General features: G+C 49.3%; 1 protein-coding gene across 1 annotated transcript in view; it reads left to right on the top strand.

The window, feature by feature from the left end:
• TMEM132C (transmembrane protein 132C) overlaps positions 1 to 16,312 on the top strand; it is a 169,999-nt gene extending 153,687 nt beyond the window's left edge. Inside the window, exons 6-9 of the mRNA XM_066562430.1 lie at positions 4,167 to 4,372; positions 4,803 to 5,076; positions 5,706 to 5,897; positions 13,221 to 16,312. Coding sequence (XP_066418527.1) covers positions 4,167 to 4,372; positions 4,803 to 5,076; positions 5,706 to 5,897; positions 13,221 to 14,414 — 1,866 coding nt within the window. The 3' untranslated portion in view covers positions 14,415 to 16,312. The remainder of the gene's footprint in view (positions 1 to 4,166; positions 4,373 to 4,802; positions 5,077 to 5,705; positions 5,898 to 13,220) is intronic.
• The last annotated feature ends 8,067 nt before the right edge of the window (positions 16,313 to 24,379 follow it).

The raw sequence follows: 24,379 nt of genomic DNA on the forward strand, positions 1-24,379 counted from the left end.
AGACCAAGCCTTTGCAGTGCTCAGGTTTGCCAGCCTGCAGGGCTGTGTTTGCCTCTGTGCTGCTGGAGCAGCTCTGGCTGCCCCTCCTGAGCCCCTGAGCAGCTCCTGGCATGGAGGTTTCCATTCTCAAGGCTGCTCTGACGTTGCCACAAAGCCGTAAATAATAGCATGGAAGAGCTCAGGGCTGATGCTTTAACTTTTAGCAGACTTAAACAGTCTAATTTGAAAAAATGAGTGTTGAGGGCCTTGAGACAGCTTCAGTTTTCCACTAGGTTACTGATTATTCAGGATTATGCAGCCAGGCATTGAAATCCTTCTTAGGAAGCCTAATGTTCCTGTAGCAGAGGATTTCCTTTGTGTGAAACCATGGTGTTTAATTGGGATCAAGGCTGGACAGCCACACAGAGTGTCTCTTTCAAAACCTGGAGAATTTAATAGAGGATGATTCCCTTTCTACAGAGCACCTTGTTAAAAAGAAATCTTGGGAGAAATTCTATAGCAAGGGCATGAATATCCAAAAGAGTGTGTGGAATTATCACAGCCTAATATTTCCTGTAAATGATGTGTTGGTCTGTGGTGAATCAGTGATTCTGGTGCTCCTTAGTGCAATGAGTGGCTGCTCCCAGAGCCTGACCTGATGAGCTCCAGGTGCCTTCCTGGTGTGCCAGAGTGATGGCACTGAGCTGAACACAGGGATGAAAAGTGCTGAACACCACTATTCTTTGCTGATTATCCTGTAATTTATTTTTTTTTTCACTGAAATTGAGATTCCTTTAAGAGGCACTGGAAAAAGCTCTCTGCTCACAGAAGTGCTGTCATAAATATTTAAACATTTATGTAACCTTTGAATATGTTAGCAACATTTACATTGGTATAACAGAAATGGGTAAATGGGTTTACAGACAAAAATGCAAGATTCTGAACCTGATGAATACAAGCAGGACATCCACTGTAACCTCATCTCCCCATTTCTGCTCAGTCCTAAAACCACACAGATACCTGGAAAATGGACTGATGCCTCCCAGTTGATCAGTCTCCATAAACCTGACAGGATTGCTGCATTGAAAACTTCTCTTTCTGTCCTTCTGAACTGGGCTGGTATCTCCAGAGGGGAAAAGCACTGGGAGAATAAACCAGCTTGGACTAGAGCAGACTCACAGAGGCAACCACTCATTTGTTTTTAGGTTTTACAGTTGCCATTCTTCCACTCCTGTGTGCCACAGGCACAAACCTTGAGTTCTCCATCCCTTGAAAGGCAGCCCTAGCTTGTGTTTGACATGAAATTTGTCTTTCCAAAACTGCCTGTAACTGAAGGGAGATTTCTCAGGAGTCTGTAGTGGGATTTAACCTGGCAAACCCAGAGTTCTCCAGAGGTGCCAGCAGCCCCTGTCTGGCTGTTTGTCCTTGTCACATCCTTTGTGGTGACCTCGAGCAGCTCCTGCTCCCTCCTTGCAGTCTGCAGTACAGAGTCAGGGTGGGATCAAAGCTTAATCTGAAATGGGGAAGTGCAGGGAGACCCAGGGGTTCTGCACTGGCCTGGCAACAGTTCCAGAAATGTCCTTTACATTCCCTGCAGCCCATCTGTGCTTGCCAGGGGTGAGGGACGTTCCCTCCCCAGATCAGAGTGCCACAGGTACCACCCAGGAGGGACTCTCTTCATTTCCAGACAGCAGTTTTCTCTGGCAGCTCAATAAAATGTGATTTGTTGCAGAGAGAATCTGTCCAAGTCATCTGGAAAGGCAATGGCCTTTGTTACAAGGGGGCACAAAAATACAATGCCAGGAAAAAGACAAAGAGGAAGCCTCCAGGGAATTGTGCTTAGCCCTGGCTTTGCTGTCTGCTTCTTTATTTCAGTTTTAATCTGGAGAAAGAAGTTAGGAAAATAGAAAAAAGGGAAAAGTAGCTGAATGCAGCTTAATAATGAAAGAAACTGCTGAAATAGCATCAGAGAACTCTTTAAAATGCAAAACTTCTTGCTGATCTGCTAAGCAGGAAAGAAAAAACCCAATCACTTAAAGGTGGTGGCTGAGCAGGCTTTCCCTTCATCATTGCTCACTTCTTCTGATGGCAGAGATAAAAAGCACTTTCAGAGGGAGGATGTTTTCATAGTAAAAGCATAAATACTACAGCAGATGAGAGACACATCAGTGCTCACAGAGTCTCCAGCCACTGGTAGAAACTTTCTTGGCCTGGAGTGGGCAGAGCTGAGAGGTTGTCCCTGCGCTGCTCCCTGTCCTTCCAGAATGCTGGCAAAAGCCTGGAGGAAAACAGAAAAGCTCTTCTGTCTATCAAAAACTCTTCAACAAATGTACCCTTTTAATTAAAAAATAAATTGAGTTCTAATGTGGCACAATTTTTAAAAAAAAATCTGCTTTCTATCCTTCCTCCATGGCTCCATGTGCCGTTGCCTTTGGCTGTCCCCACCAGCCCTGTGTTTCCATCCAGGAGAACAGAGCCAAGCAGTGTAGCCAAGCCTGCCCTGAATAACTGCAGATCCAAGTTGTCTGAGTTGTCTGGGACGTTATTTCCACCTTAGTGCTTTTAGATTGGATCAAACAGACATTCTGAAACAGCCTGGTGTGAACTAAACCTGTTCCTGTATTGCCATTCAAGCTAATGGATGGAAAAATAGGCCATGGCATTCATGGTGCTGAAATGAAGGTGCTTCTGCCCCCTTCAGGCTTTTAAAGTGGCCTCAGGTGGTCTGAGGGAGGAGCCTGAAGGGAGGGATGGCTCAGGTATTGCAGCAGTGGTAGTGCTTCAGTCAACAGAGCTCTTGGAGCATGACCCTCTGAGGCAGCCAGGCACAGAAATGTTTGTATTGTGTTCTCTGAAGTTTCTTTTTGCAATCTAATCATCAAATATTTTACCAGAATATGATCAGTGCCTAAACCCAGGAGAGGATACAAATGTGGTGTGTCAGAAAACCCAGGAGAGGATACAAATGTGGTGTGTCAGAGTGGGAGCAGTTCAGCTCCTGCATCTGTGGCCACAGAGGACATCCATCTGCTGGGTTAGTGTGGGGACACCAGCGCTGCCAGCTGATAGTCCTCATTTGAATAAAATGGGGTTGGGAATGGGTGGAAGGGAGCAGATGATAATATAAATACATGTTCAGGTGGGAGATGCATTTCCACCATTACCAGCGCTCATTAGGGGTGAAATAGAATTCTGACAGGATGGGAGCAAGAGCAGGAGCTGGGATCTGCTGGCTTTGCTGTTAATTTCTGCAGACATACCAGCTCATTTAGTAATGTAACAGCTCCCACTGCTCACCACTTAATGTATGATTAATGTGCCACTGGATTTCCCCAGACATTTATGACACCTTTAGGAATAGAAATGACAATGACTTTATCACATGGAGTCACTTCATACTATCTGCATCTCTCTTAATGATTTATATATCCAGGAGTGATTTTATCACTAGTACTCAGTAACATAATAAATGAGAAAACTCAATGGTCTGTAAATTACAACACTGATTAAAGAAGTGATTACTGATATAACTCTTACATGGCTATGATAATGCTTGCTTATATTCCAGGACAGCATTTACATATTAATGATAAATCTACTGTAGTGTTTAGAAATACTTTACAGGTTTAATCAAAATGTAAACATTTACAAACAGATAATGTTTATTGCAGAGGAAATGACTTCTGTTACTCTTCAGTGGGTGAAATCTACTGCAGAGCCAGTGCTGAAAGCAGCATCACCCCTGATGGAGGTCGTATTCAGGGCAGAGCTTTGACTGGCTGCTTGCCCCTGTGGAGCCCAGTCTGGCTTTGCTGGGTTCCTCTTGACCAAGCTGGGAGGAGCTTTGCTCATTAAGGATTCCCCAGCCCTGCCATCAGTTTGGAGCTCGCTGCACTGCAGAAAATCAGCTGCAGGCTTCATGAACAGCACGCAGCCCTTAGGCATCTCCAGCACGTTGTGTCCTGAGCCAGGGAGGGGTTTGTGTTCAGCTGCTCCCACTGTACCAGGCCATCATGAACATGCATGAAGAGAGGGGAGCCTCTGCTGTTTGTTCGGGGTTGAGCCGCCCGGGTGACACTTGGAGCTCGTTTTGCCACAGTGATGACCTTTTCTCCACCTTTTGCCACAGTGATCACCTTTTCTCCACCTTCTGCCACAGTGATCACCTTTTCTCCTCCCCCTCTCAGGTTTCTGACAGGTGTGACTACGTTTTTGTCAACGGCAAGGAGATGAAAGGCAAGGTGAACGCTCTGGTGAACTTCACCTACCAGTACCTGAGTGCCCCCCTGCAGATGACGGTGTGGGTGCCACGCCTGCCCCTCCAGATCGACATTTCCGACACTGAGCTCAGCCAGATCAAAGGCTGGCGAGTCCCTGTGGTTTCCAACAAAAGGTGCGTTGGAGTCGCTGCATTTTTGGGTGGTTTGTAAAAGGAATGCTCCCAAAATGCTGCCTCTTCCCCTGAGGAGCAGCAGTACTGGTACAGCTTTGCACTGGGCATCTGCAGATACGATAAAGCTGGTAAAGCTGTGGGACTCCTGCTTCTGTGCGTGTGTGTGTCTTGGGCAGCAAAACACAGTGGGGGACTCTGGTAAGGTGCCTGGCAGAGGTGGTGTTGGGAGGTGGCAGCACGGGTGAAAAGGTGGCACAGGGCTGTAGTGTGGTCCTTCATCACGAGAGGTGGACATCCATAGCGCAGAAATCCAGAAATCCAGGCTCTGTTTGAGGGGCACTCTCCACTAGCACTCCAGTGTTAATTTTCAGTGATGTTTTGAGACCGTTTTGAGACCGTTTCTCCATGCTGTGCTCTCTCCTGCCCCCAGGCCCACGCGGGACAGCGATGACGAGGACGAGGACGAGCGCAGGGGCAGGGGCTGCACCCTGCAGTACCAGCACGCCATGGTCAGGGTGCTCACCCAGTTCGTGGCCGAGGACTCGGGGCCCTGGGGACAGCTGAGCTACCTGCTGGGCTCGGACTGGCACTTTGACATCACTGACCTGGTCAGGGACTTCATGAAGCTGGAGGACCCGCACATTGCCAGGCTGCAGGAGGGCAGGATCCTGGTCGGCCGGGAAGTGGGGATGACCACCATGCAGGTACAGCCCTGGGCTGTGTGCCCCTCCTGCCATGCCCCAGCTCAGACATCTCTGGGGCTACACGTGGGAATCCTGACCAAACCAGTGCACAAAGGGTGACAGAGCTGATGTGTGGGGGTGTGAGGAAGGTGGGGAGGACAGCATGTGCATGAGCTGCCTCTCTGTAGTTCCTGAAGAGAGCAGCAGGGACCTTAGTTTCAGCTAAGGGAAGGATGTTTCACTGACTTGATGTTCCATCAGAAACAAAAAAAGCTGGAGGAACAGAATTTCCAGGCCAAGAGATGAAGGACAAATCCTAGGCTGGTAACCTCCCTTTGGAGCAGTTGGGAGGTTTAATGAGCTCATCCACGTGGGAAGACAGAGTAACAGAAGAGAATTTTAAATCCACTCTCGTGGTGAAATAATGCAAATAACACAACTGGGACAGGACAGCTCCCAGTCTTGGATGGTTCTCAGCCATAACCTCTCCAGTCAGGTTTTCTGACCCTGCTAATGAAATCAGACTGCCTTTCCTGTGCTCTTCATTTCTGTGCTAAAGCTTTGGAGACAGGAAGGGACGATGACCTTAAGAGAGGTTTTATCAATTGATCAGCTTTTTCCTAAATTGATTCTTCTGTGTTTCTCCGAAGGTTTTGTCTCCTCTGTCTGACTCCATCCTGGCAGAGAAGACAGTGACTGTGCTGGATGACAAAGTGACCATCACAGACCTTGGGGTGCAGCTGGTGTCTGGGCTTTCTCTCTTCCTGCAGCCCAGTGCAGCCACCAGCAGGGCCATTGTGGCCACAGCCGTTGCCCAGGAGCTGCTCCACACTCCCAAGCAGGTAATGTGCCCTCTGAATTCACTGGGTTTGCCCTCTGGGATGGGGCAGGACTTCATCAGTGTAAAGTACAGATGAGAATTCATGGCCAGTTTAGAATTTAGATTTCAGGTGTAATCCATGTCCATGTTAATTGCTTTTCCCTACAGATACTCTGGCACTGCCTTGCCTTTTCTTCCCTTCAATAGGGGCTTCAGTCTGCAGTAAAGTTCTAAGTGCACTGAAGTTTATGCTGTGTCCAGTTTCAATACTTTCTGTACCTAATGAACCTGTGTTGTTTTCACTGCACAGGCAGTCTTCGGACAGTGATCCTGCTCTGCTTGATTTCCCATTCTGGAGAGCACAGAGCTCTGTGTGTCACAATTTAATATCTTCAAGAGCTGTAAAAGGCAGAAGATGGCCGCATCCATTTCTTTTCCCTCCTGGAGCCACGACACACTGCCAGGCTCATCTCTCCTTTTGTTTTTCATGTGGATTTTGGGGAATTCATCATCCAGTTCATGTGCTGATCTTATTTAAGCCAGCAAATTCCCATCTCTCTAAAGGGGGTCTTTCAAATAGCTTGTCTCAGGTCACAACCTCTGTGGAAAAGCAGACTGGAGAACACCACCAGATCAAGGCAAGCAGTCACTTTGGCCCGGGATAAACCCAAGGGCCAGCACTGGAACGTGCTGCTTTGGTCAGTTGATCTGAGGGCTGGGACTGGGGACCATGCAATTAAATCTGTCCACAGCTACTCCATTTTTCCTCTCACATAGATAGGGAGAGATCTCAAGTCAAGTTTTATGGCCCATTTTCATGATTATTGCTACCTAATTTTCTGGAACATAAAAATAATCAAGTTTGTTTTATAACTTAGTGACAGGGAAATGTCCAAACTAGAAGGACACAGTGCCCATCTGTTCCATTTGTTGCATCCTGTAAACATAAGAATCTTATGTAATTAACCCATTTATACCCTTCTTCAGGGCTTAGAAACCACATCTGGCATACTGTCTTCAGACAAAGACTGTGAAAACAAAAACTGGAGCCCTCCTGACCCAGTCCTGTCCTGTGGGACAGAGCAGCACCAGTCCTGCAGCAGCCCTGGAAGAATTGTGGCTCTGATTGCAGAGAGAAGGGCCTGTGGATCTGGAGAGGCTGCCCAGTGCCACTGTCAGCCTCTCAGGTTTATGGATGGTCTGTCCTGAGTGTGCAGAGACATTTGTTAGCATCAGGTTAAGGAGATGGTGCCAGGGGTGCCCCCTGTGCCACTCCTGTGTCTATGGCGTGGCAATGTGGTGTGACATGTCACTGCATGTCACTGCAGCTGGCACGTTAGGAAGTCATACAGAACAGTCAAAACATGTGAACATTGTTTGGGTTTAAATCATTTCTCCCAGCATCTGAGTTCTGAAGTAATTTTGGTGAAATGTGTGGTTTAAGCTGCTGCTGCTCTGCAGGACTGTCTCAGGTTGCTGAGGGTGGCACATTTCTGATGCAGAAGTCAGGCCCTGGTTCTGAGCAGGGCATCTCCATCACCAAGAGCAAGACAGGAAGAGATTTCACACTGGGAAATAAGTGGAAGGAAATGCTGTAGGAGTGACCTATAGAGTCACAGACATCTTTTCCTTTCATTGCAGCTTGAATGAAGGATGTAACATTTAAGTCACTTTGCCTTAGAAAAATGAATGCAAATGTGGGAATGTTTGTGGCTAAATTTTGCAAGAAGTGACTCATGATTTGGAGTGCATCAGCTGAGATCCTGACTGAGCTGGAATTCTGAAGGCAAATGCTGAGTGTTTTCTGAAAATCAAGCCCTTTTGAAAGAGGGTTTTTTCCAAGGAGACAGCCCAGGACTAAGCCTGTACTTGAACATTGTGAGGACTTCATTATTTAAGTGTGTCTTTTCCTCTCAAGCAAATTTATAAAAAGGCCCAAATAACTCATGCAACCTTACTGATGCAACTGGAAAACAAAATGCAGAACTTTTGCTGTGGCTTTCTTTCAGTGACCATAAGGAGTGGATTACCTCAGTTCTAATGACCACACCTTGTCTGCACACACAGCACAAAGCAGCCAAAGCACAAGTCCTGAAAATTTGGCAGTTTCTCCATAAATACAAAGCACTCTAAAGAGGATAAGCCTTTTTTTTTCACCTTGGATGCTTTAAGTTAGATACCTTTATCTATAGCTGAGCAACTAATTACCTGCTGTGACAAGGTGACCTTGAGGGATGCTGAGCCCATGTATTTTTTTTAATCAATGGGGAGCTCATTGGCACTGAAAAGTGGATCAGTGATTTAGGTGCCTAAAAATAGACACAGGTTGACCAACTTCTGAATATCAAAGATGAAGTGTCTTCTGGAAATTTGGAAACTCTAGCTGTGAGTAATCTATTTCTGGAGGCCATCTGCTCAGGTAGGAAGGCTGCTCCATTTGGCTTGCTGATGGTTGTTAAATCAGCATTGTCATCCTAAAGGCTTCTCCAAAATGTAAACAAAAGGAAACCTACAGTGTTTAAATGTTTTCTGATCTAAGTGAGCTTCAAGGACTCTCAAAGCTCATCTGGCTCTGCAGGGGAACTCACAGCCATACCCAGCTTTTTTGTCACTGTAGGGTACATGGGGGCTGATGAACTGAAATGGGTCAGTGAAGAAAGAAGAAAAAGGCCTTTAATAAACAGTTCTGTGCATTGAAGTGTCTCTCAGTGCTGCTGGGGAGCTGCAGACACTTTCCCAGGGATAAAGAGCAGTGTTGGTGCTTTCTCAGAGCCAAGGTCTGGTGTTCCCCAGGTGCAGTGCCTGCTCCAGCCCTGGCTCTGCTCTCACTCTCTGGGAGGGGAGGGTGCCCAGCACCCCGGGGCAGCAGAACAGGCTGGGATCATTGTCCTGGCCCTGCCTTCTGCATGGTCTGGTTCAGCTCCTGGCCTTCCTGAGAATTCTCTGACCCCTCACAGTTCATAACAGATATTAGCAGTATTATTGTGGTGTGGGTCATTGCCCCATCCTGGCAGTGGAAATTACACCCAAATTGTGTTTATATCTTATAACAGATATTAGCAGTATTGTTGTGGTGTGGGCTCATTGCCCCATCCTGGCAGTGGAAGTTACACCCAAATTGTGTTTATGTCTACTTTAAGCTGACAGAGCAATGGAGTGGCTCACAGGAATGACAGAGGAATTCAGCAGCATGGGAAAGGGAGAAGGGACACATTGTTGGATAAGAATCTGAATTCTTCCCTTCGAGCAAATTCCCACTGGAAAGGAATGTCACATGAGCAGATTGGCCAAAAAGGAGGGAGAGGAACCCACAGTGGGGGCAGGCATGGTTTGAATTAAGATCTGAGTCTTGGCTGCTTTCATTTCCACATCATAACGATCAAGCTCAATTTTTACTACACAAGACACAGGCTTAAAAATAAATGCACATGTAACACTTTGATATTTCATGTGATAAAATTGCCAGGGAAATCCATTCCAGCACTGAAGTCCCCAGACAGAGCAGTCAGAGCTGGTCTAGCAGAAGCTGCTGAGAACAATATTCTTTTGCCTTTATTGAGGGAGGGATGTATTTGTTTTCTGCAGAGCCAACCATTTCTTCCCTCTGATGTCCTGCCTCACTCCAGGACCCTTGCAGCTGACCCCAGCAATTGAGGGCTTATTCACAAATACTTTGTATTTGTGCTGTAGTGAATGGAGACCATTAAAAGGCCACTTTATTCTGAGCATGGAATAAAATCAAATATCCTGATCTGTGTTTCTAAGCAGCAGAATTCTCTAAAATGCAACCAGTTTATGCAAGATTTATCAAATGGTATCTTTGGACTGATAAGCCACAGTGTAATTCAAGGCCAGGAATGGTGGTGGAACTGCCACAGATCAAGAGCTGAAAATACACCTGTGATGGGGGAAGAGAGCAGCAAAGGCACAAGGGAAAGGGTGGACAAAAGATGTCTTGATGAAGTGTTTTATGTGCTTAAGGAAAGCCTGCTGGTAATCAGCAGTGGCTGTGGGAAGCAGTTTCATCATCTCTGGGCTGGATTTTGCTGTCATTAGCATGGCCTGATGAGCATCCTCTGACCCCACAGCACAGTCAGCACTGAGATCCTCCTGCTCTGGGGGGAGCACTGGCACTGATGTGTCCCTGTGGTCACTCCGTGTGTGTCAGAGAGGAAAAGTGAGGGAAATACAGGCTGGAAAGCAAGAGAATCCCTCCCACCCTTTGTTTGTGCTTGGTAATTAAAGAGCACAAGCATTTGTCACCTCAGTGTTGAGGGCAGGAGATGAGGGGCAGCAGCTTGGCAGGTGAGAAGGCTCCAATCCATCTTCATCTTCTGAGAGTAACTGGAGGACCTTGTCAGAGATTTGGAGGGGATTTATTGATGTGGTACACAGGATTTGCAGAAACAGCTCCTTGAAGGACATGGCACTAAATCATTTCCTTTTTCTCTCTTCTTTTCTTTTTAGCTTCTCAGAATTTATAATCATTTGGGAAATTCACTTCCTTGCCCTGCCTTTGGCTTTCCTTTAATGATGTGAATGAGAGGAAATGATCTCTTGCCAAATGGAATATTTGGTCTGATACAACATATTTTGGCAGGATTTTTAACTCTCTCCCTCTTTCTCTCATTTGTTTTCTTTCCCTTTTAATTAATGTTGTCCATAGTATGGGCATGACAATGTTGTTTTGTGAAAAAAATTGGTTCCTCCTATAAAGAAACGTTCTCCTGGAAATAAAAAATGTCAATGCTGGTGGAAAATAATGGCTAAGCCAGTGCACGCCTCTGTTACCTACAGTAAATCACAAAGTGTGCCTGCAAATTTCAGCTGACTGCCATCCCATTTTTCTCTGTCTCTGCTTCATAAAACCAGGAATGCAGATTTGTAGAGCAGTGGCATAAAGAATAAAAGTTGCTTTGAAGTTGGTGGCAACTTTGTCCGAATGCACGGAGGGTTCAGCGAGGTGAGTCCCGTGGTAGGGCTGTGGAGCTGGGCCTGTTCCCAGCTGGGCAGGGGCACAGGTGCCATCATTCCCAGCCCCACCTGAGCAAAATCCTGCAGGAATTTATTTTCTCAGCCTGCCCTCCAGAGGAGGGCACACAGGCAGGCAGTGGTGATGTGCTGGAAGTGATGCTGGTGTTTTCCCTGGCACGGGCTGCTGCAAAGTCAGTGTGCCTTCCCCATGGCACATGAGGCTGACCTTTGTTTTGGGGAGAGGGGAGGCAGCAGGATGCTGAACTGCCTGAGGAGGTGAATCCCTTTCTCTCTGCACATACCCATTAAAAAACCCCTTTGCTTTCCTCTGGCCGGGGTTGCTCTGCTATAGATTTCTGTGATAGAAATTCGAGCTGTGCCCTGCAGCTTTGTGTTTGTTCACTCATTTCAGGGTTGTTTCTCTAATGAAGGATCAGATGTTTTAATTTCCTTATGCAGTTCACCCTTCCCAGCTTCTGAGCTACCCTGGCTCCGTTTCAGCACTTTGAAGTAAATTTGAATCACCAAGAACTTTGCCTTCTTTCCTGTTGTGCCACAACTTATTTTTCTTCTTTCAGTCCCTCAAGTACTTGCTGATAGTGCTTTGGAAATCAAATATTCAGTATGGCCCAACCTTCTGCCCAGCTAAATGCCCCTTGCTGTTCTCATTGAAAAGCTTTAAATTCAACTGGAAGGGTAGCAATTCTCTTTGTTTATAACCATAGCATAACAAATTGCAGCCAATTGAAAAGCATATTAAGTTGTAGATTTGTATTATGAGTGGACATTAACAGGGTGGCAGTGTTTTTCCCCAGTGCTGGTTTTCCAGCCCAGTTATTCTGATGTACCCAAGTGTGAAGTTATTAGAGCCATTTGTGGTTGAAGTGTGGGAAGGAGAGAACTTCACTTCTGTGGGAAGTTGCACTCTGGCAATCTGCCTGGCCGTCTGCTGGCTACGCAGACAAGGCACAGAACAAATGAAAAATTAAAGAAATGCCCTGCAAAGAAAGCTATTGAGATGGGAAGTAAATATCTGTGTCATCTGGATGGGATTTCACATGGCAGAGAGCTGACCTCTGGCTTTGTGTTTGCTTCTGATGATGACTTCTGACAGTGCTACCTGCAGAGCACAAAGACAGACCAATTAAATCCAGGCCATTTGTATATTTATTGCAGACATCATGCCAGAATCCCCGTCCTCCTCTTCTTGACACAGAAATTTGGTGGACTTTTTAATTATCTCAAGGATAAAGTGTGTTTTGCTTAAAACAAACCTTTCTCCAGCAAAATGGCAATTGTTCTGTGAGGTTTTTTCTCTCAGATGAATCTTGTACTCCAGCCATTTCCAAGATCCTGCAGTAGCTCCGTACTCCTGCTAAGATCCTTATGCCTTAATTTGACAGCTCCTCATGGCACCTGTGCATGTGTTACATGAGGGAAATAAGTGTTCTGTCAAGTGCCTCTGGTAATTTCTGTGATTTGCCTCTTTTGGCTTTTGTACCACAGGAATGACTTTCCTTACAGAGCTTGTAAAATTGTACCTTGCTAATGGGCACTTGGGTAATAAAGACATCTCATATCAATTATTTTCTATGTCCTTGTGCAAAACATTTGCAGGGAGAGTAACAGTGGAACCTTTGGTGACGAATGTGGCCAGTTTTGTGCCCCATCAGTCGAGGCTTGGTTTGTTTTCAAACAGTGCAGAGTCCCATTTCCTCCAGCTGGGAGATGGATGGGCTGCAGCAGACTGGGCTGATTTGTGCTGGTGTTCACAGGGGTCCCAGGACGAGGGAAGAGATGAGAATCTTGACTCCATGTTTCAGGAGGCTGATTTATTATTTTATGATATATATTATATTAAAAGAAAATGATATGTTAAAAGTATACTAAAAGAATAGAAGAAAGGATTTCCTCAGAAGGCTAGCAAAGAAAGGAATGGAATGATAATAAAATCTTGTGACTGACCAGAGTCCCAACAAAGCTGGACCTGTGATTGGTCATCAAGTAGAAACAACTCACATGGACCAATCAAAGATGCCCCTTTTGCATTCCACAGCAGCAGATAATTATTGTTTGCATTTTGTTTCTGAGGCCTCTCAGCTTCTCAGGAGAAAAAATCCCGTCAAAAGGATTTTTTCATAAAATATGTCTGTGACAGAGGCCTGTGTTTAACCATGTCCCTGTCCCTGCAGGAGGCTGTGTGTGACCATGTCCCTGTCCTTGCAGGAGGCTGTGTGTGACCATGTCAGAAGCTGTGTGTGACCATGTCCCTGTCCTTGCAGGAAGCTGTACACACAGACCATGTCCCTGTGTGTGACCGTGTCCCTGTCCCTGCAGGAGGCTGTGTTTAACCATGTCCCTGTCCTTGCAGGAAGCCGTGGTGAGCACCTGGATCCAGTTCAGTGACAGCTCTGTCACCCCTCTGGACATCTACGACCCCAAGGACTTCTGGCTGTCGGCGGTGTCTCTGGACGAGGCCGTGGTCTCGGTGCACCAGAGCCCTGCCCTGAGGTGGCCCGTGGTGGCGGCAGAGGGCGAGGGCCAGGGCGCGCTGGTCAAGGTGGACATGATGATCTCCGAGGCGTGCCAGAAGTCCAAGAGGAAGAGCGTGCTGGCCGTGGGCAGCGGCAGCATCAGGGTGAAGTTCGGGCAGAACGACGCGGACGCGGAGGCGGGCGGCGACTACGACGCCGACGAGATCGAGAACCGTGCCAGTGACCGGCGCCACAAGGGCCCGGAGCCGGGGCACGACGGGCGCTACCACGGCGGCTCCTCGGCCGACAGGGACCCCGAGGGGCCCCTCAGGAAGGCCAGCACCACGGCCAAGTCCGTGCTCAAAAACAAAGTCATCAAAAACAACCGCCTGGACGGCGGCAAGCTGTCGGACGACAGCCAGCTGCAGAACATCCCCATTGACTTCACCAACTTCCCCGCCCAGGTGGACCTGCCCAAAGGAGGTGCTGGCATGGAGGACAACGACCTGGTGCAGACACCCCGGGGGCTCAGCGACCTGGAGATCGGCATGTACGCCCTGCTGGGCGTCTTCTGCCTGGCCATCCTGGTGTTCCTCATCAACTGTGCAACATTTGCACTCAAGTACCGCCACAAGCAGGTGCTGGTGGAAGGACAGAGCACCATGACGCACTCCCACGACTGGGTGTGGCTGGGCAACGAGGCCGAGCTGCTGGAGAACGCGGCGGACGCGTCGCCCCAGCAGGACGAGCACACCACCATCATCGACCGGGGCTCGGGCGCCGAGGAGAGCAACCAGCTGCTGAACGGCAGCGCCCAGAAGAACACTCAGAGCCAGCTGCACAGGGCTGCAGACCCGGGGGGGAGGCTGGGCAAGGAGCACAAGGTGGAGCCTTTGCACTCGCCCACGTCCAAGAGGAAGCGGGTGAAGTTCACCACGTTCACCACCATCCCGCCCGACGACGGCTGCCCCACCGTCAACTCCATCCTCGGCAGCAATGACGATGACATTAAGTGGGTGTGCCAGGACATGGACCTGGGCGACTCCAAAGAGATCAGAAACTACGTGGGGAAGTTCAAAGACAAAGTGTAGCTCCCTGCTGGGGTGTTTTTTTTGGGTTTGACCACACCTTGATGCCTTCAGTTCTACAGTATATATTGGGATGAAGGGGAGGGGAAGGGATCGCCAGGAGAAGAAACAATGAGGCAGTTTTTATAATCAGGGAAAGAAATTTGCCAAACTGTCCGTGGTTTGTTTTTGTTTTTCACTTCGTTTTGTTGGGGTTTTGTTGTTTGTTTATTTTTTTTTCCGCAGTGGTTATTCTGCTACTCATGGATTTAGGAAGTGGAATACAAAAGGAAAGGAACAAGGAAATGGTATGACCAATTTGAGGAACTCGGCAAGATGAGGTTGTGAAAATTCATTTTATGGGTCATACAAATAATAACGATAGTAATATTTCACAGTACCAAAAATATCTGTAAAAAGAAATGAGAGAATATAAGAGCATGAAAAGAATAAGCAAGAGGCAAACAATAACTTGTTTTGGTTCCAATAAAACATCACAGTTATGGACATGTGACCCACAAGGAGAATTTTTATATTGGTACTCAAGCCATTTCTTTTCATTCCTTCATTTGAAATGAAGATGTGTCTTTGGCATTACATGTGAAGGAGGAAGAAATTACCTGGTATTTGCATTTTTACTTTTCCATTTGTGTTGTAAATTGAAACAGAATCATTTTCCCTCTTGTATTTTTTCTTTTAAATATCTTGAAAACAGGAAAATTTAAAATTCAATAAGTTCACAGTGGGACAAGAACGTTCTGTTTCTAAGGTACCTGTAAGCAGTCTCCTGTCATTTAAAGAATTCAGGGGATAAGTATTGACTAATAATTTCCACATGGTGTCTCTTCTGAAAGCCTGAGCCTCCATTTCACCCTGGCTAGAAAGATGTTCTCTTTGGAAGAATTTTCATTTTCCTTTCAGGCTGGGGTTGTTTGTTTAGTTGCTCGTTTTAAATTTCCACAACCAAAGTTCCTGTGTTTCACCAAGGGAAGGAGGTGCTGTTTTCTGGTAGCTTTTAGAAGTACCGAGCAAAGGGAGTGCCCCTCTGGTGCATTGTAAATGTTCCTGGAACTGAGACCACCACAGGCCAAGTATGCACAGCCTGGAGTTGGGTTGTTTTGGGTTTTGGTTTTTTTTGCCAGGTTCATGAATTCATAATTTTGTGCTGCCATTTTCTGTTTATTCTGGTGTCCCCAGCTCTCATCAAGCTCTGAAAGCAAGAAGAGGAATGGACAGAAGGACCCTGATTGCCCCAAACGTTTATTCCCTTGTTCTGGGAGAGCTGGCCTCTGGGCACACTCTTGGGAGGGAGGGAGGGAAATATTGCTGAAGCAAGAACAAGAAATATCTGGAGCTGTTTTATAGATTTTTTTTTTTTTTTTGCCATTGGACCAGCAAAGACTGAAAAGTTTCGACTAGATTGTAAATCTGAATTTTGAACAAACAAATACCAAGGCAGTAATAAATCAGAAGCAAATACAAAATAGAGATTTAATAAATACAAAATAGAGATTTAATTTGTGGTGTGAACTGGCAGAACTGTGCTGGCTCAGTGCCAGTTCACAGTCATGGAGGGCACAGATCAGAATCCATTCAAAGAGGAACCCGGTGTCCTCCCAAGCCTCTCCTCACTGGAAGGAGGAGGCAGAGCCAGCCTTTGGAAGCAGTATTATGTTAGCCAGAAGCACTTGCATCGTCCTGTCTTCGCCATCAATTTCCTTGGTTTGGGTTTTTTAATTACTAAACTCTGTAGCTTGGTTTTTTTTTTCACTTGGACAAAGTCAATCCTGCCACCCAATAACATAGATGGACGTTTTAACAAGGTATGCCTAGTATGCATTGTAGACTGAAAGAATGTAATATTTATTTATACGTGTTATATGGATTGTAATTAAAATGCTTTACACGGCTTGACAAATTAACCTCTGTTTGCTCAGGGGGTGCTCCTCTGTCATTTCTGTGCAGTGCTGCATCCCCTGCCCTGGATTCTGCCCCTTTCTGGAGGGAGGACAGAGACGTGTGGGAGCTTTTCCCTGCTCTGAGCCTTCCTCTCGCCGGGTGATGATGATGGATGGCAGGAGCAGCTCAGCCAGGCACAGGGCAGGGCAGTGCCACAATCCATCTTCCTCAGTGCCTGCCTCCACCAGCACCAGCAGCTCCAGGACTCTGCTGCTGGCATGGGCAACCCCTGGAACGAATGAATTTATTTATTTATTAATTACATGGCTCTTCCTAGGACAACGCAGGTGTCCCTGAGGTGGAAAAGGCATTTACAGCGTGGAGCTGCAGCAGACAGCAGCAGAGGAGGCAGAAACACAGAACTGGAGCAGAAATGATGGTGTGGTGGCACAGAAGGTACCAGTTCCAGGGACATTTTTGAGGAGGGTGTCCCTGTGCACCCACAAGGGGTGGTGGCACCTCCAGGACCCCAGGGCTGCTGGCTGGACAGGAGCAAGGTGACCAAACCCTGGCTCTGGGCACAGGACAGGCTGCATTTGAAAAGACAGCAGAGGGAAGTAAAAAAAGAAAAAAAAAAAGGAAAAAACCTGAGCCCTGCCTTCACATTTAATTTGTCTGAAGCTACAGAGCATGGGGCTTCAGAGGCCAATACTGAAACTTTTCAGTTTGTCTTGCACCAACCAAAAATTCTGTCACAGCCCTGTTCAGAGTGAGCCACCACAAACGATCAGCTCAGCAGGGAGGAGAGCTCTGGGCTGTGAACATCATTTATTGGAGACACACGGGGTCAAGTGGCAGCATTTACATCTCTGGAGCTCCTGGTTGCAGAGACACTGAGATGGGCACGGGAGCTGCTGGAGCCACTGGGCAGGAGAGGGAACCTGCCCGTGCCAGGGTGCAGGGCTGCAAAGATAACAGGGTGCAAAGATAACAGGGTGCAGAGATAACATCCTGCAGAGATAACATCCTGCAAAGATAACATCCTGCAAAGATAACATGTGCAAGGTGCATCTTCTGTCAAGGAGCCAGGCTAGAAATCATTAATCACAATTTGCACCTGGAGGAGAGAGAGCCTTTCATCCGAGGAGCTCGGTGACTGCCAGTTGTGAAGGGTGGGTGGAGATGGGAGCGGGCTGAGGTGTCCTGGCAGGTGACAGTGCTGGGTGAACACGATCCCCTGGTGCCTGGAGCAGAGCACTGAGTGCAACCACCTGCGCAGGCAGCCGGCTGAAGGTCAGGGTTGGTGGGGCTGGGATGGCTGTGATGGGAGGCACCTGTGGCACAGCAGAGAGCAGGTGGAGGTCAGTGGAGCTCCTCTGCTGCTGAGCCACGGACAGGAGGGATTCGGGGGAAAAAAGTGAGTTCTGCTCTTATTCTTTTTCATTACTGAGTTCTGTTTGGAGGGAAGGGGAAGTTTTATGGTTTAAGTGTGGGAATCAGCAGGAGAAACTGTGTTTATCCTGCCCTGGCTTTGGGAAGGGAATGAGGAGCAGCCAGCCTGGGGCATACCCATGGGAGCCCCTGCCAGTGCTGGCTCCCAGGTCCTGCTGCTGTGGCTGAGCTGCTGGGCAGTCCCTATTTTCCCTCCCCAGCTCTAGAAATACTTTGAGACTGATGAAATGTGAGAGGTGACCTGAAAAAGGAGAGCAGCAGGCAGTGAATTCCTGGTGCTGCACCCCACGTGCTGGGAGCAGGGCAGTGACCCCCAGTGCTCCCACTCCTCCTTTCCTTGCCAAGCTCCCAGCCCAGGCAGCCGTGGCAGTGAGGGATTGCTGTGCTTTGAAATGCTCCTGGGCCAGATTTCAGAGCTGTCAGCAGAGATGCAGCAGCAGACAAAGATAATGATGGAAATTACCAGATAAATCTCCTCTTGATTACTTATTTGGGACAAACTCAGACCCCTTCTTTTCATGCTTCTGTAGAGAATTAAAGCTCCTGGTGTGAAGCAGCAGTGTCAAGGGCAGCCTCAGTCTTGGGGAGTGCCCGGTGTTCAGCTGAACCCTGGGTTGCAGAGCCACCCTGTGCTAATTGCAGGCACCTGTGCTAATTGCAGGCACCCTGAACCAATCCTCTGCCCTGCCCTGGCTGCTGTGGGGCTGCTCTGGGCACTCCAGGCCATCCTGCACGTTTCTGGAGCTGTTTTCAGAGATGGTCCCTCCTTTACCCTGGTTTTCCCCCAGAACTGGGTCTGGAGGTTTTTGGGCCGTGGAGGGGTGGGAGCAGCAGCTCCCCAGCCCCTCTGAGCCCGAGCTGCCAGGGCCAGGTTTGCTGCCCTGAATTGCAATGATCTGAGCAGTAACTGAGTTCCTGGAGGCCGCAGCTCGGGCTGCAGCCCCTGCTGAGCACATTGCAGCCCTGCCATGACCTGGGCACCCTGTCTGGCTGCCAGGGCAGCTGGAGGGAACCTTGCAGGGGTTTGGGGCTTCTGCCACAACCTCCCAGTGCAGGGGCCTTGGCTGAGGATTGCCAGAGCTGCCGTGCCAGACCCTGAGTGTTTCCCTCAGTGCTGGGAGCTTGGAGCTGCCCTCCAGCTCCCTGAGGCTGCAGATTTACCTGTGCCAGGGAAAAGCCACTGGCACCAGTTCATTATTTGCATTTGTGGGGAGAGGGGAGGTGCAGAGAGCCGTGGACAGGTTTTGTGGCAGAGGTGAAGAATGAGAGAGCAGCTGTGTGAAGGGTGGGTTGTTTTCTTAGTTTGCTTTCTGTAATGTTTGCATCATTTCCATGCCTGCTGTGCTCTCTCCTGGTCTGGAGTGATAATTTTTGAGAAATTCCTGCTTTGGGGGTGAGGTCTGCACAGCGAGGGCTGTTAATTCAGGGTTTGCTGAGGCTGGGGAAGGTTTTGGTTCCCAAACTGAGTGGTACAGCTTGTGGGGCTGCTGGACAGCTGCAGTGCCAGTGGGAAATGGTGCCTTGATTTGCCCAAGTGCCTCTGCTGGAGAATATTAATCTCTGCAGACAATGCATGGGGAGGCCCTGCAGCTATATCACATTAAATTAATGGAGTGCCATCATCGTGGTGGGCTCAGCCCTATTGGATGCGTGGTGTCACCAAGAGCAGCCCCTGGATCATCCTGCTCCTGTAGCAGCTGCTGCCAGGTGACCCTGATGTGGCAATCCCGGGATTGTGGGTGTCTGTCTGTCTGTCTGTCTGTCTGTCCCACAGGGGGCTGTCCGCTGGCCCTGCAGCTGTCCAGCAGCAGCTCAGGCTGCGCAACCCAGATTGCTGCGAGCTGTGTCCCTGCTGAGAGGCTCTGAGGCACACGGAGGGAGCCCAGCCAGGGCCTGATGTCAGCTCCTGGCTGAGGTCATGGCCATAAAACCCTCCCTGTGCTCGGGAGTCCCTCGAAGGGAGGGTACTCATCACCTCATTGGCCCATTTGTCTCTTCTCTCATCAAGCGCCTTCTTAACAACAGTGATGAGTCATTTCTTGCCTAAACCAGGAAGCTAGCAGGTGTAATGCCATTACTTGTGCTTTGGAGGTATTTGAGTCCTGCTCTTTAGAATAAATTCAATTCAAATTCTGTCTGGGATCCCAAGGAGAATTAACCCAGGCTGATAATGGGAGCCGCTGTGAGCTGGAGAGAGGGGATGCAGGGGTTAACCCGGGACAGTGCCGGGGATGCAGGGGTTAACCCGGGACAGTGCCGGGGATGGAGGGGTTAACCTGGGACAGTGCCGGGGATGGAGGGGTTAACCCGGGACAGTTCCCGTGCCGGGGATGCAGGGGTTAACCCGGGACAGTTCCCGTGCCGGGGATGCAGGGGTTAACCCGGGGATGCAGGGGTTAACCCGGGCCAGCTCCCGCTGCTGCCGGGGATGCAGGGGTTAACCCGGGACAGCTCCCATGCCGGGGATGCAGGGGTTAACCCGGGCCAGCTCCCATGCCGGGGATGCAGGGGTTAACCCGGGGATGCAGGGGTTAACCGGGCCAGCTCCCGCTGCTGCTGGGGATGCAGGGGTTAACCCGGGGATGCAGGGGTTAACCCGGGCCCGCTGCTGCCGGGGATGCAGGGGTTAACCCGGGGATGCAGGGGTTAACCCGGGCCCGCTGCCGGGGATGCAGGGGTTAACCCGGGGATGCAGGGGTTAACCGGGCCAGCTCCCGCTGCTGCCGGGGATGCAGGGGTTAACCCGGGGATGCAGGGGTTAACCCGGGGATGCAGGGGTTAACCGGGCCCGCTGCTGCCGGGAGCCGGGAGGTGGCACTCGCAGCCTGGCGTGCCGCACGGCCCTGTTGGGAAATGCTCCTAAATCCCATTTATCGTGTTCCCAGGAGCGGCTCGGGAATCCTGCCCTGCCCTTGCTGCTGTGGCCAGGGCGTGGTGTCAGAGCAGAAAACAGAATCCCCATGGGCTCCCTGGGCACGGCCGCTCTGTGCTTCCCTGGCTCAGGGCCGTGTTTGCATTTTAGTTCGGGTCTAGGTTGTGTCTTAAACAAGAATCCCCATCCAAGACCACTGAACGTGAGATATAACCTCGTTTATGTAATGACCATATTGTATATATATGGTATTTATATATGTTTCAATATATTTTATATATATATAAATATATATATATGTATATAATATATATAATATATAACAAATTATATATATTTCTGTATCTGCTGCCTGGCCCCAGGCTGTACTGGATTGTCCTGAATTCCTGAGAGGTTTCATTTCATTTCATTTCATTTCATTCAGAAACCACCTCCTCCTTCCCCCATGAAAAGCAGCCCTTGCTGGGCTCCCTGCTCTCCGAGCTCCCCAGCTTGTTCGGCATTCAAGGATGCAAAGGGGAACAGAAATAATTTGATATTCCCAGTGCCAAGTGCAGGCACTGCCGTGGCCCCAATTTCAGCAATGGAATGGACAGTGAGTTATCTCAGAGTGTGTTCTGAGATCAGAGCTGATCTAAAGGTTATTCACCCCAGGAGAAATTGTGCTGTAATTGAATTTATCTTGCATTTGTCTATTCAAGGAAACATAACTACGGTTTAAGGGAGAAAAATACATCAAGGAGGTAAATTTTTATCATCGGTTTGTATAAAAAGACACAAATTATCCCAGCAAACTTCCTCCACTGAGCTGTGTTGTTTTGTGCATAATGGAAGTCCAGAGTGGAAAATAAAGAGACATTTTCAGCACACCTTGGACCCAGAGCAGATGAGAGTGGAGCAAGGGAGCACAGAGCACTGAAATAATGAGGGTAATGTGGAATGAGTCAGGAAGTCTGGGAAGGGAAAGGAAAAGGGGAAAGGAAAGGAAAAGGGGAAAGGAAAAAGGAAAGGAAAAGGAGAAAGGAAAGGAAAAGGGGAAAGGAGAAAGGAAAGGAAAAGGGGAAAGGAGAAAGGAAAGGAAAAGGGGAAAGGAAAAAGGAAAGGAAAAGGAGAAAGGAAAGGAAAAGGGGAAAGGAGAAAGGAAAGGAAAAGGGGAAAGGAGAAAGGAAAGGAAAAGGGGAAAGGAAAAAGGAAAGGAAAAGGAGAAAGGAAAGGAAAAGGGGAAAGGAGAAAGGAAAGGAAAAGGGGAAAGGAGAAAGGAAAGGAAAAGGGGGAAGGAGAAGGGAAAGGGGAAAGGAAAGGAAAAGGGGAAAGGAAAAAGGAAAGGAAAAGGAGAAAGGAAAGGAAAAGGGGAAAGGAGAAAGGAAAGGAAAAGGGGAAAGGAGAAAGGAAAGGAAAAGGGGAAAGGAGAAAGGAAAGGAAAAAGGAAAGGGAAAGGGGAAAGGAAAGGAAAAGGGGAAAGGAGAAAGGAAAGGAAAAAGGAAAGGGAAAGGGGAAAGGAAAGGAAAAGGGGAAAGAAAAGGAAAGGAAAAAGGAAAGGAAAGGAAAAGGGGAAAGGAAAAGGGGAGAGGAAAGGAAAAGGGGAGAGGAAAGGAAAAGGGGAAAGGAAAGGAAAAGGGGAAAGGAAAGGAAAGGGGAAAGGAAAGGAAAAGGGGAGAGGAAAGGAAAAGGGGAGAGGAAAGGAAAAGGGGAGAGGAAAAGAAAAGGGGAGAGGAAAGGAAAAGGGGAAAGGAAAGGAAAAAGGAAAGGAGAGGAAAGGAAAAGGGGAAAGGAAAGGAAAGAGGAAAGGAAAAGGGGAGAGGAAAGGAAAGGAAAAGGGGAAAGGAAAGGAAAAGGGGAGAGGAAAGGAAAAAGGAAAGGAAAAGGGGAGAGGAAAGGAAAGGAAAAGGGGAAAAGGAGCCCTAGAGTGACGTTCTGGTGTCGCAGAGGGGCTGGGCAGCCTGGCTGGGGCACGGACACCTGGGCAGAGCTACAGCAGCTCCTGAGTAGGGCTGGTGCCACCAACCCCTCCCAAGGAGCTTTTCCTGCTGCTGAGCCCGGGCTGCTGCACCTCTCAGGGTGTTCTGTGAAGGAAAGCAGGAGTTCTGAAGAAAACTTCAAGGCAAAGCAGGAAATCCTGCTGCTTCTGAGGCTCTCCGAGGCTCCAGCCCTTCCCTCTGACATAATGAGCAGTGGGAGAAGTGCAATAAAATGGATAATGAAGAACAGGAGGATTAATAAGGAATGTGAGAGTGAATGAGGGAAATAACTCTTCCATTGTTAGAATGGTGCTGGTGGCAGCTTTATAGCAACTTATCATTTCTATTTAAAGCCTGGTTTGGGGGCCATAATCTCTCAGCTGTTTTCTGTACCATCTGGCTGAAATTTAGCATAAAATTTGTTATCTCAGAGGTAAATTAATTCTTTTCCCTTTATCAAAATTGCTGGATTGGGGCAAAAAACCCCCAAGATATAGAAACCCACATTCAGGAGGGTTTTTATCAGCTAAGATCCATGTTTGCTGTAAAACCAGCTCACTGAGATAACCTGTGATGGGGAGCACCTCCAGCCCTGCCAGTGCTTTCACCACTGTGCTGTGAGGGGCTGCAGGGAGGGCTCAGGGCTGGGACAGCCCCAGGGCAGTGCCAGGGGCACAGGGACATCCCCGGGTGTGCCCTGAGCCCTTGGGCACAGCCCCCATGGCCTGGGGCTGCCCAGGGGCCAGCAGCACAGGCAGGGGCTGGGCAGGGGCTGGGAGTGCCAGGGGCACCCCTGGGCAGAGCCAGGAGGGGCTGAGTGTGCCAGGGGCACCTTTGTGACACCCTGCAGTGTCTGAGTGTGCCAGGGGCACCTTTGTGACACCCAGCAGTGTCTGAGTGTGCCAGGGGCACCTTTGTGACACCCAGCAGTGTCTGAGTGTGCCAGGGGCACCCCTGGGCAGAGCCAGGAGGGGCTGAGTGTGCCAGGGGCACCTTTGTGACACCCAGAAATGTCTGAGTGTGCCAGGGGTGTCCCTGTCACACCCAGCAGTGTCTGGAGGTGCCAGGGGTGTCCCTGTCACACCCTGCAGTGTCTGAGTGTGCCAGGGGTGTCCCTGTCACACCCTGCAGTGTCTGGAGGTGCCAGGGGTGTCCCTGTCACACCCTGCAGTGTCTGGAGGTGCCAGGGGTGTCCCTGTCACGCCCTGCAGTGTCTGGAGGTGCCAGGGGTGTCCCTGTCACACCCTGCAGTGTCTGAGTGTGCCAGGGGTGTCCCTGTCACACCCTGCAGTGTCTGGAGGTGCCAGGGGTGTCCCTGTCACACCCTGCAGTGTCTGGAGGTGCCAGGGGTGTCCCTGTCACGCCCTGCAGTGTCTGGAGGTGCCAGGGGTGTCCCTGTCACACCCTGCAGTGTCTGGAGGTGCCAGGGGTGTCCCTGTCACGCCCTGCAGTGTCTGGAGGTGCCAGGGGTGTCCCTGTCACACCCTGCAGTGTCTGGAGGTGCCACCCCTGCCAGCCCCAGCTGCCCAAGGCTCCCCAGGCCCAGCTGAGCCCAGCCCTGGCTCTGCCCTGGCTCCCCTGACCCTGCTCCAGCTCCTTCCAGCCCTGGCACAGCCCCAGAGGGGGCAGGGGCTGAGCCCAGCCCTGTGCCCATCTCCTAACCCAAGACAAAGCCTGGGGACAGCCCTGAGCCCCCCAGAGCCCCAGGAGTGCTCCCAGCCCAGCCTGGGAACGCCAAAGCTCCACGTCCAGTTTCACAGCTGAACTTTGCCTTTGCCTTTTCCCTTTTCCCTTTTCCCTTTTCCCTT

Source organism: Molothrus aeneus, chromosome 18, assembly GCF_037042795.1.
Source record: "Molothrus aeneus isolate 106 chromosome 18, BPBGC_Maene_1.0, whole genome shotgun sequence".
NCBI lineage: Eukaryota > Metazoa > Chordata > Aves > Passeriformes > Icteridae > Molothrus > Molothrus aeneus.